Genomic DNA, 16,808 nt, shown 5'->3' with positions numbered 1-16,808 from the left:
TCATCACTTGCAATGACGGGTAGCCAGAGGGAAAATAAGCAATGACAGATTGGGTAACCACAAAGCATCCGGAGTTCAAGGAAGGCCTCCAGAACATTAGGCAGGTGATGGAGGTGGCCCCTTCCAGCTCTGAATCTATGATGCTCTCCCTAACAAGGACAACAATTACCCAAGATGAGGAGGGAGGTAACACACATAAGGATGAAACCACAGATCCTCTGCAATAGCATTACAATCTAGTTGTACACGAGGCAGCAAAGTGGCTTAACGTCTAGAATGCTGGAGGAGTCACGAAGACCAGAGTTCAAAGCCTGCCTTAGACATTTACTAGCTGGGTGACCCCGGGCAAATCCACCTCTCTCCGCCTCAGTTTCTTCAACTACAAAATGAGGGTCAAAGAATATATGTCCATATGACCATATGTGTCACTGGAAGTCCTTAGAACGGATAAGATGTTGTCTCCCATTCAGAAATCCTCCCAGATCCACCAGCCTACTGACCCAATTGGAGCCGGGAGCTTTCTGAGAGCAAGCTCCAGCTCCCTGATAATGTTTCACCACGCTCTTGCTTCCTCTCCAGAAACTACACCCCCCACAATGCTCCTCACGTTCCTCGGCCCCAGTGGGCGATGCTGATTGGTCAGAGGTTTCATCTTGCCCCGCCCCTTCCCCCAGGCGCGGCTACTTCCCATTGGCTGTGCATGGGCGCATGTGGCCAGGTGGCAGTAGCTGCGGCGGCTTCTTGGAGGTAAAGCTCGGGGCTTGCTGGGGGGCGACCCTGTGGTCTCTTGGTCTCTGTCCACCCTAGCTAGACTCGGCCTCCTGGGTCCTGGGACGAGCAGGAGCAGGTCTCGTTCTGTCTGGCGCTTTAGGGGAGGAGAGGGCGCAGCCCGGGAAGGGACTCTGCTGAGAGCTTCCCAGGGAGGGCGGGCGTGGGGTACAGGAAAGAGGGTTAGATGATCGATCCATCCTCCGGCTTCCTAATGGAGGACGAGGGGTTCTCGGGGGCTAGGGGAGCTGGTACCCAAGGTCTCCTCCAGCTGCCGTGAGCTTGTTGGAGGAGGTAACGTGTATGAAAGTCGGTCTCAGTCACGTGTATGTGTCCCCCAACCCCGCCTTTCCCCCGCCCCGCCCCGTCCCGTCCAGGTGAGCCCCATGGAGTCCCATCTGGAGGCGGAGGATGTGGCGCAGGAGTTCGTGACCTTTCTGAACCAAGGGACCCCGCCAGACATCCAGGCAAAGGCAGCCCGCTATGTGCTGGGACTGACGGGGTCCGAACCTGGCCGGTCACTGCTGACAGCACAGAAAGGGCTGCTGCAGGCATTAGCAAAACTCTTAGAGGCCCCTCCTGGGACAGCGGCAGGGGCGGTGGGAGATGCCTGGCGGGCACTGGTGAACCTGTGTGCAGAACCCAGTATCCACGGCTCTCTGCTGGCTGCACTGCCTGGGCTGCCAGTCCAGCTACTGGCCCGGGCACTAGCCCCAAACTGGCCCTGGGCTGGAGAGGCAGCCGCTGCGCTGGCCAACCTGAGCCGGGAGTCAGGGCCCGCCAGGGAGCTGTTGGCGGAGAGTAGCTTGGAGTCCACCAACGACGAGGCAAATCAGGAACCCAGCCTGGCCCGCCTTGTGACTGCCTTGACCACCCCAGACTATAACCCCCATGCCCCACTCCACTACCTGGCATCAGTGCTCTCCAACCTCAGCCAACTACCAGGAGCACGGGCCTTCTTGCTGGATCCGAACAGGTGGGGGAAGAGGAGGAGGAAAGCTGGAAGTTTGAATCCCTGGAGAGGGTTAGGGAGGAGGTGGGGCCCCTGTGGGCGCGCTGGGAAAGCATTCCGGTGAAGAGGTGAGGGAAGGTCTGCAGCTGTTAATTTAGACTCCTATTGCTGCCTCCCTACCCCCACCCCCCCAGCATAGCTGTGCTTATAATAGTTGTTAACTAAATTTGTTTGTGAATTGTGTGGATGTGTTGGGAGGTGGGGAATGTAAATTACTGGAAAAGGAGGTGAATGCATCCTTGTCCTGGGGGGGCCATCCTCTGTCTTCCTAGGTGTCTGATCCAGCATCTCCTGCCCCTCATCCACTGCCCAGACTCTGCTGTTCGAAGGATGGGGGTGGTAGGCATGCTGAGGAACTGCTGCTTTGAGCACCGTGAGTAGCTCAGAGGTTTAAAGGGAATCAAGGGAGGAGAAAGAGGGGAAAGGGGGGATCAGGGTGCCTCATAGGATCCCCATTCCTCTAGGTTCCCATGAGTGGCTCCTGGGTCCCCAAGTAGAGCTGCTTACCTTCCTGCTGATGCCACTGGCTGGCCCAGAGGAGTTCTCGGAAGACGAGATGGATCGTGAGCAGGGCTGGTGGTGGCAGTGGGGATGGGGAGGGGGTGTTTCTGGGGACTTTGTTAGAGCCCTGAGGATCCTGCAGTGTTAGAACTAGGAGTCCTTAACCACATTGAGTATCCCCAAAGAGGTTTGGAGCAGCTGGGTGGTGCAATAGATGTAACTGTGGGCCTGGAGTAGGGAAGACCTGAGTTCAAATCCAGCCTTAGACACTTACTAGTTGAGTGACCATGGGGAGTCACTTACCCCTGTTTGCCTCAGTTTCCTCATCTGTAAAATGGAGATAAGAACAGCACCTACCTCATAGGGTTGTTATGACAATCAAATGAAATATTTGTAAAGTGCTTAGCATAGTGCCTGGTACATATTTACTACTCAATAAATGCTTATTATTGTGGTGTCGTTCCCCCCCAGAAAAAAGAGGGAAACTAAGACCCAGAGAGGGTAAGGGACTTGCCCTAGGTCCTTAAGTGAGCCAGGGTCAGAGGCTGGACTGGAATCTTGGTGTCCTGGCTATTGGCCAGGCCTCTTGTGTCCCTGACATGGGAGACTTGGGGTACATCCAGAAAGTCAGATCCATGGCCTCCCCAGGATTGCCAGTAGACCTGCAGTACCTGCCCCCAGACAAGGAGCGTGAGCCAGATCCTGATATTCGAAGGATGCTCATTGAGACCATTATGCTGGTGAGTGGGGGCAAGTCATAGGGGCCCCAGGGATCTGCCTGAATCCTTCCCCCTTCCCCTGCCTGGTAAGACTGGTTCCCCTAACCTTCCCTGCCTCCCTATAGCTCACAGCCACTGCTCCTGGACGGCAGCTGGTGAAGGATCAAGGGGCTTACCTGGTGCTTAGGGAGCTGCATAGCTGGGAACGTGACCCTAACGTCCGGCTGGCCTGTGAGAAACTCATTCAGGTAAGTGGGAGGGACAGAGATGGTCTAAGAGCTCATCTTCATCTCTTCAGGCTTTTGTGTGTTTCCCTACCTTCCCTTTACTCCCTGCCCTCAAGTCAGTACGGTTTGAGTGTTCTACCCCATGGCTAATGCTTTCTCCCTTCCAAGTTCTTTAATCAGGTCTGAACCCCTTAGAGCAAGCCTGCACGACATACTTCCCGTGGGCTGCTTGTGTGGGTGGCATGTTGTGAAGACCTCTTTTACATCTTCTACATTTTTTGAGGGCTGCCCAAAATCCTCTGGTGGGCCACAAGTGGTGCATGGGCCATAAGCAATGTGTGGACCATATGTTGTGCAATCAGTCAATAAGCATCTGTTAGGCCCCTACTATATGCCAGGCATTGTGCTGGGCTCTATGTGTTCAGTGACTAAAATGAAACAGTCCTTACTTGTGAGGATCTTATAGTCCAATGGGAAAGACAACAAGGACACATACAAATACATATGTAATAAATATAAAATGAATAAATACACATATGTGCAAAGTTAAATGTAAGATGATTTTGGAAGTATGGCACTCGTAGTTGTGGGAATCAAAAAAGGCTTCATGCAGAAGGAAGTGCTTAAGCTTTGATTTGAGGGTTCTTTGGGAGGGAAGGTTCTTTGAGGCAAAGTTGAGAAAGGAGTTGTTTCCAATTGTGGGGGAGACAGCTAGTGCAAAAGTACATTGGGAGATGAAATGGAGGAGAAGGGAAAAGATGAGGTCAAAGAGTATGAGAGGGAATCTCCAATAAGACTAGAAAGATGGATTGGGACTAGGTTGTGAAGAGTTTTAAAAGCTATACAGAGGTCCTAGAGGTAATAGGGAGCCACTGGAGTTTATTGAGCAGAGGAGTGATGTGGTCTTAAGTACTTAAAGAAAACTACTTTGGCAGCTACTTGCAGGATAGACTGGAGTGGTGGAGATTTGAGACTGGGAGACTAATTAGGAGCTTGTTGCAGTAATCAGGGAGAAGTGATGGGAGTCTGAATGTAGGTGATAGCTTTGTGAGGGGAGAAAGGGGGAATGATGCAAAGCAATGTAAAGGTAGAAATGGCAGAATTTTGGCATCTCATTCAGTATACGAGGTGAAGAATAATGAGGTGTCAAAGAGGTTAACCTTGGAGACTGGGTGGTGGTGCCTTTTATAGAAATAGTGAGGGGCAGCTAGGTGGCACAGTGGATAGAGCACCGGCCCTGAAGTCAGGAGGACCTGAGTTCAAATCCAGCCTCAGACCAACACTTGACACTTATTGCTGTGTGACCCTGGGCAAGTCACTTAACCCCAATTGCCTTAACAACAAAACAAAACAAAAACAAAACAAAACATAGAAATAGTGAAGTCTGAAAGCGGGGAAGGTTTGGAAGGAAAGATGAGTTCAGTTTTGGATGTGTTTCTGGGACATCCATTTTGAAATGTCCAGTTGGCCATGCGGAATGAAATTCAGGGGAGAGACGAGGATATGGAAATACAGACGCTGGATTTGTAGATCTGTGAGTCACTTTCGTGGAGATGATTAAGTTTTTGGGAATTCATGAAGTTCCCAAGGGGGAGAGTATAGAGAAGAGGACCTTAGGGAATGTTCACAGTTAGGGGGCATGATATGTAGGATGAGCCCCCAAAGGAGACTGAGAAGAAGAGGTCAGACAGGAGAGTAATGTCATGAAAACCCAGAAAGGCGAGTGTCCAGGAGGAGAGGGCAGAGTGTGTCAGATGCAGCAGAGGTCAAGAAGGTTGAGGAATGAGAAGAGATCATCAGATTTGCCAGTTACGAGGTTGTTGGTCACTTTAAAGAGAGCAGTGTCAGTTGAGTGGAGAGTTCGGAAGCCAGATTGCAAAGAGTTGAGGAGTGAAATGAGAGCAGGAGCAGCAAGTGTAGACAGCTTTTTCTAGGAATTTGGTTGACAAAGGGAGGAGAGACATGACAGTAGTCTGAGGGGATGGTAGGGTCCAGTGAAGGTTTATTTTTTTTGAAGGGGGAAAGAATTGGGCATGTTTGAAGGCAGTAGGGAAGGAGCCAGGAGATAGGGAGAGGTTGAGAGAGAGATCTGCTGAAGAATACGGGCGGCAATGGAAATGGGCCTGTGGGCATAGTTGTGGTAGAGGAGTTGGTCTTGGCAAGGAGACGAGCCCCTTCATTGTCAGAGACTTGGGGAGTGGAAAGTAGAATGGGGAAGGATGTCAATTGCTTTTGAGATGAAGAGAAGGGGAGAAAAGGGAGCTTACGTGAAATGGTCTCAGATTTTCTCAGTAAAGTAAGAGGCGAGGTCTGCAGCTGAAAGGGGAGAAAGGGGACTTGTGGGAAGCTTGAAGAGGAAAAAGAAGGTTTGGAACAAATTCTGTGGGGAGATAGGGAATCAGTGAGGGAGGAATAAAAGTGCTGCCTTGTTACAGTGTGGGCCCAGCTGAGTTTGAATAACATGAATTTCTAAAGCACTTAGTCCTGAACCCATGAGATCCCTTTTTCCTGTGCCTGGGCAGGTGCTGATTGGGGATGAGCCAGAGGCAGGCATGGAGAACCTGCTAGAAGTGAGTGTTCCCCCAGATGTAGAGCAGAGGTTGCAGCAACTGGACCAGCAAGAGCAGCAGCAGCTTCAGCAGGAGCGAGAAGAGGCAGTGCAGAGCCCTAGCAGGCTGGATGGCTTGGGACCTAGCTGATGTCTTCTGCCCAGACTAGGGGCCCTGGACCCTCCCCATCCCCCCTTGTCCCTTGATCACAGGGATCTTGTGACTGGTAGACACAGGTGAGCTTGGTGTCCAGGCTGCTAGGCTGCTGTGCTCGATAAACCAGCCTTCTTTCACTTCAGTCTTTCTTTTCTTGGATGGGCAAAGCCTGGATTCCATCAGACTCTCCCTACTGCCTCTGCCTCCCCACTTCATCTTGATGAGAATCTGGTAAAGTAACTCCTGCCCCAAGCCAGGTGTTAGGAATGAACTGTGAACACTCCTGGGGTGCTTACAGTTTGAGGTGTCCTGGCTGGGTGGTTAAAAATTCAGTCCCCTGGAATGAAGCTGTCATAGTGCACCTTCAGGCACACGACCATTGGCTAGGCCTGCCTCAGAGGCTTCCCATTCTTTTGGAGAGCTCTTTGAGTCAGAAAGTTTTTCCTTACCAGAAGCTGGAGTTTGCCTCTCTGTACCTTCTCACTGTGCCAACGTTGCCCCTCATTCTGGGGCCAAGCAGAGCAAGGCATTTTTGTGACACCTCTTTGAATATTGACAGTTCTAATGTCATCGTTGCTGCTGTTGTCTCCCTCCTCCCCACCTGGTTTCTTTCACCAGTTCCTACGTCATGGTCTCCAGACCTTTAGCTGTCCTGGCAGACCTCCTCTTCAAGGGTCTCAGTTCGTTAATGTCCTTTGTAAAACGTAGTGCTCAAATCTGAACACCAAAGGTGGTCAAAGTAGAAGAGTAGCCAATAGGGCCAGCACCTCCCTGGTCCTGGACACTGGGCCTTTATCAATACAGCATTCCATGTCACACTATTGATTCATATTCCCAAATCTTTACATACATTGTTGGCTTAAATCCATGCCTCTTCCTCCTCCCTCATCCCTCCCTTCCTCCTCTGTGTGGTTGATTTTTTTGAGCCCAAGACTAGGAGTTTACATTTATTCCTATTAAACGTCCTGTTGATTCAGTTCATTCTTCCAACCTTTTCAAATCCCTCTCAGCCACATCATCATCATCATCATCATCTCTAAGTCGGATCGACATTGCTTCTATGGCTTCATCTAGATGATTGGTTAAAAATGTAGAACAGCATGAGACCGAGAACATGAGCTTTCCCACAGTGACCACGATCCCATTAGTCACTGCTCTTGGTCTGGTTGTTCTACTGGTTTGAATCTCCTAGCTATGCTATTGCCCATCTCAGGTTTGTCCATGAAAATAATGCAAAAGACTTTGTAAAGTGTTTTCCTGGAATCCAGGCATAATTTGGGGGGTCTCAGAAGTTTTCATGCAGTTTTAAACTTAGTACAACTTTAGTAGCTTAAAACTGCATGAAGATTTTTTGGGATCCCTGTACTATGTCCTTACCTTTCCCTGACTTACCAGTCCAGTAATCCTATTGAAAATGGAAATGAGGTTAGTCCTATACAACCTTTTCTGGATGAACCCATGCTAGTTCTTGGTGCTCACTACTTTTCTCTCAAGTGCCTACAAAATGATGTGCTATTAGAATTAACAGGAGAATATCACTTCTGAGAACTTTGTGGAAGGCTTCATGGGAGGGAGGGCTGTTGTGGTTTGGGGAGGTCCATCTAGGCAGGCTTTGGTGTTCATTCCTACTACTCTGATTTTCTGAGGAGATTGCATGTGAGCTGGGCCTATGTCTGATTAGAGCCTTTCCTAAGTTAGAGGGAGACTGCCTCTCCTTTCCCTCCCATTGTCCCCCCAATTCCTGGTCCAGGGCAGGGCACACAGAACGCCATGTGCTGCTTCCCACCAGCCCTCCCCAGAGACATCTCCAGCAGCTCTGACAGAATAAATACTTTATCTGGCCCTTGTCCCCACTCCCCTTACCCAATCCAACCCCTTCCCTCAGTTGACCAGGCGGTGCAGGGGGGTTTTCCGAAACACAAACATGGAGTAGAGGGCCAGAATCTGTCGGGAGGCACTGGTCCCAGCGAGGCTGCCCCCTGTAGGGTCCCGGGATCCCATTCCCCCCCAGTATGGCAAGTTCCCAGTCTTGTGGAAATTAGGCTTCAGGCTGGCCAGTATGCTAGGCCGACCCATTGATAGAGGGCGAGTGGGTGGGGATGCAGGGCCAGGACCCGGACCTGGACCCAAAGGTTGTGCCTGCTGGGGAGATGGCAGCTGGAAGAGGGAACTGGGTGGCCGGATCAGGGCCATTGCTGACAGCTCGCTTGTTGGGGCCTGTTCAGGGCTGGCTTCAGAGGGCCCCTCGAGCATCCTTATGGTTGCAGGGGTCAGGGCTCCTGCTTCCTGGTCCTGTGGTTCAGATCCCTCCAATTCCTCTATAACACAGAATGGGAATGAGGGGCTGCCCTGGGTGACAGGGTCAAGGTTAAGGAAGGGGGGGCACCTAGGAAAGAAGGATTTGGCTTTTGGGAGGAGGAGCCAGAGGAATAGAGGCAGCTCAGGAGGTTCTGGCTTAGAGGGCAAGAGGGCATCTGCTATGGGCAGAGGGGAGTTCTAGCTCTGGGCTCAGGAAGTGAGGGTGTGGGAGAAGTTACCTGATGCCAGATCACTCTTCAGGGATTTCTCCTCAGTCCCTGGCATTGCACTGAGCACATTGTGGAACAGGGCATGGGATGCAGGCAGCATCCAGCAGTGGGAAGCCACCTGCTGTAGGCCCAGCCGGGCTCTTGGCCGCAATTGGAGCAGACCTTGGATCAGGTCCTGGCACTCTGGGTGGGGGAGGTCCGGGGAGAGGAAAAGTGGAATGTTGGGGTGGGAACGTCACGCCTTTGGCAGGATTGGCTCCCTTTCTCTTCCTGGCCTCCCCTCCCACACCACCATCATCACTGTGGCCAGTCCACGCATTCCTGTGCACCTCCTTCTGCCCCCCAGCTCCCTGCCTCCAACCTGGGTGGGCAAGAAGGGAAGGACTTATGAGGTAGAAAGGACGTTAGAGCCTCCTCTTAATTCAGCTCCCTTACTTTGCTGAGGAGGAAAACAGGTCTGGAAAAGAGGACCGTCTTGCCTCAAGTCACATGACTACCGAGTGGCCGAGACCAGATTTAAACTAAATCCCCTCTCTCTGAATTCATTAAAGCCAGGTTACCTTGGGACAGGCTGGGCCGGAAGGCCAGACTCTGACGCATGAGGTGCAGCATTTTATGGGGTTGTCTCTCCTTGAAGGGCAGCTTCCCTGTCACCATGGCGTAGAGGATCACGCCACTGTACAAGGACAGACCTGTCGTCACCATCATCCCAATCCCCCTATTTTTACAAAGCTTTTCTCGAAACAACCCTGTGAGGTAGGTAGTTGGAGCAGCATTGCCCCTAATTACAGAGGGGAAAAGTAAAACTGGGGAAAGCCAAGGGCTCTGATGCTCAAGGGCACATAGCTGGTGAGCCAGGGCCTGGAGGAGAACTTGGGGGGCGGGGCCCTCTACCTTCGCACCCACTTTGGCCATACTGATTTACAAAGGCTTTTCCTCACTGTGGTGACATAGTCTTGCAGGTATTTTACCAAGGTGCAGACAAGGTCAGTCACTTGCCCAAGGTCACACCACTAGGGTTGGAGCCAAAATTTGAACCCAGAGTGCCTGAGTGGGCCAGATGACTTCTAAGATCCAGTCCTGAGTCTGCTGTCCTATGAATGGGTTCTTTCTACTTCATTCTTCACACTCCCCCAACCCCCCCACCCCGTCTCCCTCAGTCCTACTAGAGCCACTTCCTTGCCCCTTCCTGGTGCTCACTCCCCAGCCATGCCCCCACCCCCACCTCAAGCCATAGAGGTTATTCTGTTCTTTGTTGAGAGGCCTTGCCCCTTACCCTGTTCCCACTGAGTTCCTTGCTACGTTGGCTACTATTTTTTCACCTGGAGCTCATTCTCCTGCACTCTGGATTCCTCGAGGACCCACAGTCCTATTTTTGGTGAGACTTGCTTCCCTGCTCCCTGTTCATTTCCCAGGGCTCCCTATGGCTTTGAAGTTTGCTCGCCGGCTCCTTGCCCTCCTCCCCTGGAGCTGCCTGTGATCTTGGGGCTCTCCTGCCCTGGGGCCCCCGCTGCTTTGTCACTCACAGGCTCCACAGGTCGGCCTGTTCACCATTGTACTTCTTGCTCATGAGGATCTCAGGGGCTGTGTAGGCCACAGAGCCACAGAATGTGCTCAGCAGAGAATTCTTCACTGCGGTCCGATTGGCAAAGCCGAAGTCTGAGGGGGCAGGGGCAGAGAGGAGGGTTTGGTGAAGATGACTCTGTACAATGAGGACATCTCGGGGATGAGGATTGGGAACAGAGGAGAGGCTGAAAAGGGGTTGCTTCACGGGGAGACAAATCTTCCTTGCCCTTCCCCGACATTTGTCTGTGTCAGAGACTCTGCCTTTGTGTGTCCTCGGCTGCCTTGTTAAGGCCCAGGCACCCCTTGTCCGAATATGTTTTTAAATTCATAAAATAAAATACAAAGGAAACCAATTATATTGAAGTAGTTTTCAAAATATTTCAGAAAGCTTGTTCATGGGCCCCGAGTTAAGAACCTCAGGTCTATGGCAAGGTCAAGCTCAGTGAACCTCGATGACAATCAGTAATGTTACTTGGAGACGTAGGAGTTTTAACCTCTGTCGGAGAGACTGTCACTGGAACTCAGCCTGGATGGGGCCTCCCAAGCCATCTCCGCTCAACCTCTGTCTGAAGGACAAGTCCTTCCCTAACGACTGGTCATCCAGTCTTTGCTTGAAGACAGCCAGAAGTGAGTAACCTCCAGAGGTTACTTTTCGTTGCATTCCACTTTTGACCAGTCTGTGCTTTATATTGTGACAGAATCCAGAGGGGAGAAGTTGTCTCCAAAGGGGAGAGGGAGGTGATTCTGGCAGGAATAGAAGAGCCTGGGTGGGAGGGGGCTCAGTCTTGAAAAGGCTGGGACAGGAGGAGGTTCTTACCAGTCAGCTTCACAAACCCTTGATCATCCAGCAGAATGTTCTCGCACTTGAGATCCCTGCCAAGACAAAGAGGAAGGGAGATGGAGGCCGTGGTAAGGTCGGGAGTTGGGTCCGGCTGGGACTCAAGAGGCCAGGGTCAATTAGGAGGGTTGGGCCTAAGACCAAGTGTCAGATCTGATGGAGGATAGAGTGGTATTTGAGCAGCTAGGTGGCGCCATAGTGCATAGGGTGGCAAACCTGGGGTAGGAAGACTCATATCTGAGTTCAAATCCAGCCTCAGACATGTACTAGCTGTGTGACCCTGAACGAGTCACTTAGTCCTATTTGCCTCAGTTTCCTCGTCTGTAAAATGGCAAACCACTCCGGTATCTTTGCCAAGAAAACTCCAAACAGGATCACAAAATGTTGAATGTAACCAAACAACAACAGAGTGGTGTCAGGGCTGGGGCAAAGAATGGGGTAGGATCTGGGATCAAGATTTTCCACTTCTATGCTCTGGTCTGTCCTCTGACATCTCCCCTGGGGACTTAGCCCTACCAATTAGCCCCTCTCATCTTCAGTCTTTCTTTGAACAATGTCTCCTTCCCCAATATATAAAATTGCCAGTGTAATCTTCTCGAGGCACAGTTCTAACCATAACACTATTGCCCTCAAACCTTCTATTACTCCCTATTGCCTATAGAATAAAGAATAAACAGAGGGGAAAAGTGAAACTGGGGAAAGCCAAGGGCTCTGATGCTCAAGGGCACATAGCTGGTGAGCCAGGGCCTGGAGGAGAACTTGGGGGGCGGGGCCCTCTACCTTCGCACCCACTTTGGCCACTTTGGCCATTCTGTTTCCCTCCATTTAGCAGCTGCCCTTAGGATTGTTGGGAGGAGTTAAGAGGTTAGCAAAGTGCCCAGCATGTAGCAGGCACTTACTGTGTGCTAGGTACTTTGCTAAGTGATTTACAATTATCTCATTTGATCTTAACAACACTGGGAAGCAGGTGCTATTATTATCCCCATTTCACAGATGAGGAAACTGAGGTTAAGTGACTTGCCCAGTGTCACACAGTAAGTGTCTGGGGCCAGATTTCAATGAACTCAGGTCTTCCTGACTCCAAGTCAAGACTCCCTTTTCCCTATCCCCCCCCCCATTTAAAGCCTTCCACAATCTTGCTCTAACTCATCTTTTCCGTTTATTTCATAAACCTCATCTTCTTATGCTCTGTGTTCCAGCCAAAATAGGCCATGAGCTTAACATTCCATCAGCCATCTTCATGCACTCAAACAAGCTGACTGTCTTCCTCCTGCTCTCCACCCTTCTGAATCCTTAGCTTCATCAAGGCTCATTTCAGACATCATCTCCTCCAGGAAGCCTTTCCTGATTTCCCCTCTACCCTCCTACGTTGGTTTGTGCTCCCTGAACCCTTTGTATTTACTTATCTGTATACATGGAGGATCCCCACCACAAGACACTGTAAGATCCTTGACCAGAGATTATTTTGTTTTTATCTTTGAAATTCTTAGCACCTGGCATAGTGTGAGCACATAGGTGAGCTCTTAAACGTTGTGGACTTGAGGGCTGTGGCAGAATCTGGGCTTAAGGCAGAGGGTAGACTCTGGGGCAGAGTGAGGTCAGCGTTGAAGATGACCAGGATGCTAAAGCTCCTTGGGCTGGGAGAGGGTCTGGAGGGAGGGAAGCCATGGTCTGGGACTCTGGAATCCAGGTTGGTCCATGGAGCCTGGGTCAGAGTGTGTGTTGGGGTGGGGGAGCAGCTGAGGGCAGCTCTCTGGGGCTCCCTCACCGATGAACAATGCCCACGTTGTGGCAGTGGGCCACAGCACTGACAAGCTGTCGGAAGAGCCTTCTGGCCTCCTCCTCCTCCAGCCCAGGGCAGCAGCGCCGATCCGATGTGGCATTGATGTGCTCCAGCAGGTCTCCTCGGGATGCAAGCTCCAGAACAAGGTATGAACGCTGGCTGTTCCGATACGTCTCATAAAGCTGAATCTGTTCCCCAGGGGACATCCATCCTCCTTAGCCCCACCCTGGGCATACTTCTAGGAGGCAGGGCTTAACTTGGGCGAGACAAAGAGACGGAGGGGGGCCAGCCCAAACCCCAAGTGTTAGAGGAGCTGGGGTGGATTGGAGAGAGGAGGTGGCTGGTCAGGTCTGAGAAGGGGCCCTTAGGGGCGGAAGTGAGGATGTGGTGGCTTCCCAAGAGCTGGACCCCTGGGAGACGGGAAATCAGTGTGAAAGGGATCACAGTCCCTCCTCCTCCCCTCCCTGTGCCCCATCCCTAGCTCACCACATTGAGATGCTTGTAGGTAGCATTAAGTGAGTAGATCTCTCGGGGAAGGAACTTCCGGGAGTACTCTAAGGGGGCTTCAGCTGTAGATATTATCTTAATGGCCACCTGTTGGGGGAAGGAGGTGCTATGAAGGAAATTGTATAGAATAGGCCACCCAGGACCTTGGAACAGGGTCTGTCCTGCCATCCTGAGATCAGCAAGCTCTCAGGGAAGAGCATTCTTAGTGTTCTCAGTCCATATTGCAGTGCCTGGCCCATAGTAAGTACTTAATAAATGTTTGTTGACTGACTGACTGATAAGAGGGAGAGACAGGACCTGCCCTTGTGAAACCTTGTACCCTCCATCCTATTCCTAGTCTTGCTTTCAGGGGCTGCCTGGGACAGGTAGAACCCCCTTTCCTCTCGACAATCTTCAGATATTTGAAGGTGGCTCTCATGGCCCCTAAGCCTTCTCTTTCCCACATTAAACACCCCCAGGTCATAGGATTTAGAGGTAAAAGGAACCTTAAGAGATCAAAACCCCTCATTTTACAGATAAAGAAACAAGAGGCCTGGAGAGATAGTTGGAAAGAGTTGCCCAAAGAAACACAGAAATAGTAACAAAGGTGGAATTCGAATGTGGTCCTTATCTCCCCAAGTCCAGGGTTCTTTCCACTCTAGCCTGCTACCTTTCTCCTCCTAGGCAGCTAGGTGATGCAGTGGATAGAGAGCTGGGACTGGAATCAGGAAGGCCCGAGTTCAAATGCAGCCTTAAAAACTTATTAGTTCTGTGACCCTGAGCAAGTCAGTTACTCCTCATCTGCCTTATCTGTAAAATGGGGATGATAGCATCTACCATACAGAAATTGCTTTGCAAACCTTACGATGCTATGTAAATACTAGCTACCACTTGTTCTTTCTAATACTTTCTTCCATCTAGAAAACCCTTCCCATGTTTTAAGACAGTTACCATGTCCCTCCTAAGCCTTCCCATCTTCAGGCTAAGTCAAGTATAGTTCCTTAGTTTCCAGTCCCCCTGCCAGGTTGGTCGCTCAATTCTGAACATTCTCCAGCTTGTGCAGTGTTCTTTGTATAATGTGGTTTCCAGAACCAGGCATGTTGCCTCAGATGGGACCTGAGCAAGCAGAGTGAGACTCACCTCCCTCTCTTAGGACACCTTAGTTTTCAAGTCTAAATGTCCTGCATTATTGTCATCTGTTAGCCCACTTCTAGGCACCTGGTAGCCCAGAGTAAAATAGTGGCTAAATGGACTTGAGTAGAATATAGGTAGGGCAGCTAGGTGACACCATAGTGTACCGAGCACTGGGCCTGGAGTCAGGAAGTCTCATCATCCTGAGTTCATATCCGGCCTCAAGACACTCACTAGCTGTGTGACCCTGGGCAAGTCACTTAATCCTATTTGCCTCAGTTTCCTCATCTGTAAAATGAGCTGGAGGAGGAATTGGCAAACCACTCCAGTATCTTTGCCAAGAAAACCCCAGATGGAGTCACGAAAAGTCACAACTGAACAACGAGAACATAGGGACATGATTGCTGCCTTTAAGTGTCCGAAGGTTTGTCCTACAGAAGAGGGCTCAGACTGGGTCTGCTTGGTCTGAGGAGGACTGAAGTACAAGAAATGAATGGGTGAAAATTGCAGAGAAGCAGACCATCATGCTGAAGGAAAAAAAGGACCACTTAAATTAGTGGGTCCCCTAGTTCTGGAGTACTTCAAGTGGACACTGGATGGTGTTGAGAAAGCAACACGAGGTATTCCTGCTCTGTTTGAATTAGATGGCCCATGAGATGGCCCTCCCTGCCTGTTCTGGAGATTCTGTGAGAAGAGTCAAGCCCCAATGGAAGCCTGGGCTGGGTTTATCAATAGTGCTGTCCCCTCTTCCCCACTCCCATGGCCGTTCATTCTATGTCATCCCACACTTCCCGTCCCCCAGCCACCCACCATAGTGTGGCGCTTGGCTCGCAGGTCAGAGGACAGCTTGTAGTTCTGACGCATTCTCTCATGAGTGGCGTAGCCCAGGTAGACTTTGGAGAAAGCTCCTGAGCCGATCTTCTTGGAGGACAGCAGGTAGCCGTTGTCCCAGCACTCGCGCACCTGATCCATGAATGCCCGCCGGTTTGAATCTCGCTTAGTGCTACTCTTCATGATGGGGCTAGAGGTCCAGGGGAGATGGGGCAGTGGGCAGGCTCACCTGGTCATGGAGAGAAACAGGGGGCTGGGCAGCACAAACTCCTACAGAGAGACCAGGGTTCGAGCCAGTGCATATGCAGGAGGTTGGGGTGAGGGGGGACAGGTGTCCCAGAGGTAGGTGCCGCCCCGGGCTCCCCGCTGTGCTCAGGGGCAAGGACTAGGCATTTGCAAGGACTGAGTTCTCTAGTTGGGGAGGATGTGGTCCTGCGGCGTTGGACTCGGTATGGGGGGGATTCTAGAATAGAAGCTGACTTTGTAGTTCTGGAACCTGGGCTTGCATTGTCCTTTCCAGGCTGCTGCCCTCCCCTGTGTGCTCCTGTACCTCACCCCTGCCAGAGGAGATTGTCCGGAGGTGCTTCCTTCCCTGTCCCGCGCTGGCTCTCAGGGGTGACCCAGCAACCTAGAATCACAGTCTCAGAGGTGGAAGGGGCTTCAGTGGATTTCTGCTTAACAGGGATCTCTGAGAAGTGGTTACCCTGACTGCCTCTGCTTGAAGACCTCCAGAGATGAGGAACTCATCCCCCTTTGAGTCTGGCAATTTCACTTTTGGACAGCTCTGATGATCAAGCAGCTTTTCCTTTTATGGAGCCTCTCTGGAGCTTTCCCCCTTCTCTCTTTGTCCAATCAATTAAATCAGTCAGTCAATCAACAAGCATTTATTAAGCACCTACTGTGTGCCGGTCACAATGCTAGCACTAGGAATAAAAAGACAGAAGTAAAACAGTCCCTCCCCTCAAGGAACTTCTATTTTAATCACAGAGGCAGCAAGTATGCAGCATATATTTAGAACTGGAAGGTACCTTAAAGGCCATAGAGTCCAACCTCTCATTTTACAGTTGAGTAAACTGAGACACAGAGAAGTTAAGTGATTTGCCCTGAGCTAATAAATGTTTGAAGTGGGATTTAAATTCAGGTCTTCCTGACTCCAAATAATATATTGCTACTCCTTGTATATATTCTGCGTATATTTAAGATAATGTATTTTTATTTCTTGATATACAGAACAAATACAAGGCATCTATAAGTATATAAGGCACATAAAATTATATGTGGAATAAATATGAAGAGAACAAATAAAAGAGAGGGATGAAAGAACTGCATTAGCAGTTGCAGGGATCAGGAGAGACTTTGTGTTGAAGATGGTACAATTCTATTCCCTTTTTCATATGAAAAACAGTTATCATATACCTTCCCTCCTCCCTACCCCCACCCCCCCCAGTCCTGTGTTTCCTTCTGTAGGCTAAACCTACCCAGTTCCTCAGAATTAGGGTCAGGGTTAGAAACACACGAGAACGGGTTAGTTCCTGATACTAGCTTCCAGTTTCCTCACCATCCTGGTCACACTCTTGGACACAGTCCAGTTTGTCAGAGGATCACTGGTACAGAGCTGGAAGGGAGCATGGAGGTCACGTAGTCCAACCCTATCCTGGTTATGGACAAAGCAGTCGATGGTCAGAGAGAGTGCCCAAGGATGGGTGTACCATA

The 16,808-nt window shown here is 50.7% G+C and overlaps 2 protein-coding genes across 4 annotated transcripts; one reads left to right on the top strand and one right to left on the bottom strand.

Annotated features, from left to right (window-relative positions):
• The first annotated feature begins 702 nt into the window (after positions 1 to 702).
• HGH1 (HGH1 homolog) lies at positions 703 to 10,376 on the top strand. 3 transcript variants are annotated; one of them, XR_003568715.1, is made up of 9 exons: positions 703 to 747; positions 1,146 to 1,744; positions 2,053 to 2,153; positions 2,245 to 2,343; positions 2,930 to 3,021; positions 3,126 to 3,248; positions 5,750 to 6,012; positions 9,012 to 9,216; positions 9,876 to 10,376. XR_003568715.1 is itself a non-coding variant. In XM_027857790.1 (7 exons), exons 1-7 carry the CDS (start codon positions 709 to 711, stop codon positions 5,924 to 5,926), a joined length of 1,230 nt encoding a protein of 409 aa, XP_027713591.1. In that variant the 5' UTR covers positions 703 to 708; the 3' UTR covers positions 5,927 to 6,913. The 3 variants fall into 3 exon arrangements, 1 of the variants encoding a protein (XP_027713591.1); XR_003568714.1 differs by having other exon boundaries at positions 9,012 to 10,376; XM_027857790.1 differs by lacking the exons at positions 9,012 to 9,216; positions 9,876 to 10,376 and having other exon boundaries at positions 5,750 to 6,913.
• On the bottom strand, positions 7,497 to 15,278 carry LOC114039884 (testis-specific serine/threonine-protein kinase 5-like). The gene is made up of 8 exons (XM_027857788.1): positions 15,075 to 15,278; positions 13,134 to 13,241; positions 12,633 to 12,835; positions 10,844 to 10,899; positions 9,987 to 10,119; positions 9,021 to 9,136; positions 8,470 to 8,643; positions 7,497 to 8,250 (listed from the first exon to the last, which is right to left on the bottom strand). Exons 1-8 carry the CDS (start codon positions 15,276 to 15,278, stop codon positions 7,814 to 7,816), a joined length of 1,431 nt encoding a protein of 476 aa, XP_027713589.1. The 3' UTR covers positions 7,497 to 7,813.
• Between the last annotated feature and the right edge of the window lie 1,530 nt (positions 15,279 to 16,808).

The sequence above is a fragment of the Vombatus ursinus genome, unplaced genomic scaffold, assembly GCF_900497805.2.
Source record: "Vombatus ursinus unplaced genomic scaffold, bare-nosed wombat genome assembly UNPS02012319.1, whole genome shotgun sequence".
Classification (NCBI taxonomy): domain Eukaryota; kingdom Metazoa; phylum Chordata; class Mammalia; order Diprotodontia; family Vombatidae; genus Vombatus; species Vombatus ursinus.
The sequence above is the reverse complement of the archived record's forward strand: the minus strand, read 5'-3'. Positions and strand labels throughout refer to the sequence as shown.

What these genes read in the sequence shown, in the direction of transcription:
- LOC114039884 (XM_027857788.1), bottom strand. Translation starts at nt 15,278, where the DNA reads ATGAAGAGTAGCACTAAGCGAGATTCAAACCGGCGGGCATTCATGGAT. An exon ending in CAGGCCGACCTGTGGAGCCT is followed by an intron (nt 9,137 to 9,986) that starts GTGAGTGACAAA and finishes GTCCTTGTACAG; the next exon opens with TGGCGTGATCCTCTACGCCA. An exon ending in GAAGAGTGATCTGGCATCAG is followed by an intron (nt 8,251 to 8,469) that starts GTAACTTCTCCC and finishes TCTGTGTTATAG; the next exon opens with AGGAATTGGAGGGATCTGAA.
- HGH1 (XM_027857790.1), top strand. Translation starts at nt 709, where the DNA reads ATGTGGCCAGGTGGCAGTAGCTGCGGCGGCTTCTTGGAG. An exon ending in GCTGCGGCGGCTTCTTGGAG is followed by an intron (nt 748 to 1,145) that starts GTAAAGCTCGGG and finishes CGTCCCGTCCAG; the next exon opens with GTGAGCCCCATGGAGTCCCA. An exon ending in GAACTGCTGCTTTGAGCACC is followed by an intron (nt 2,154 to 2,244) that starts GTGAGTAGCTCA and finishes CCATTCCTCTAG; the next exon opens with GTTCCCATGAGTGGCTCCTG.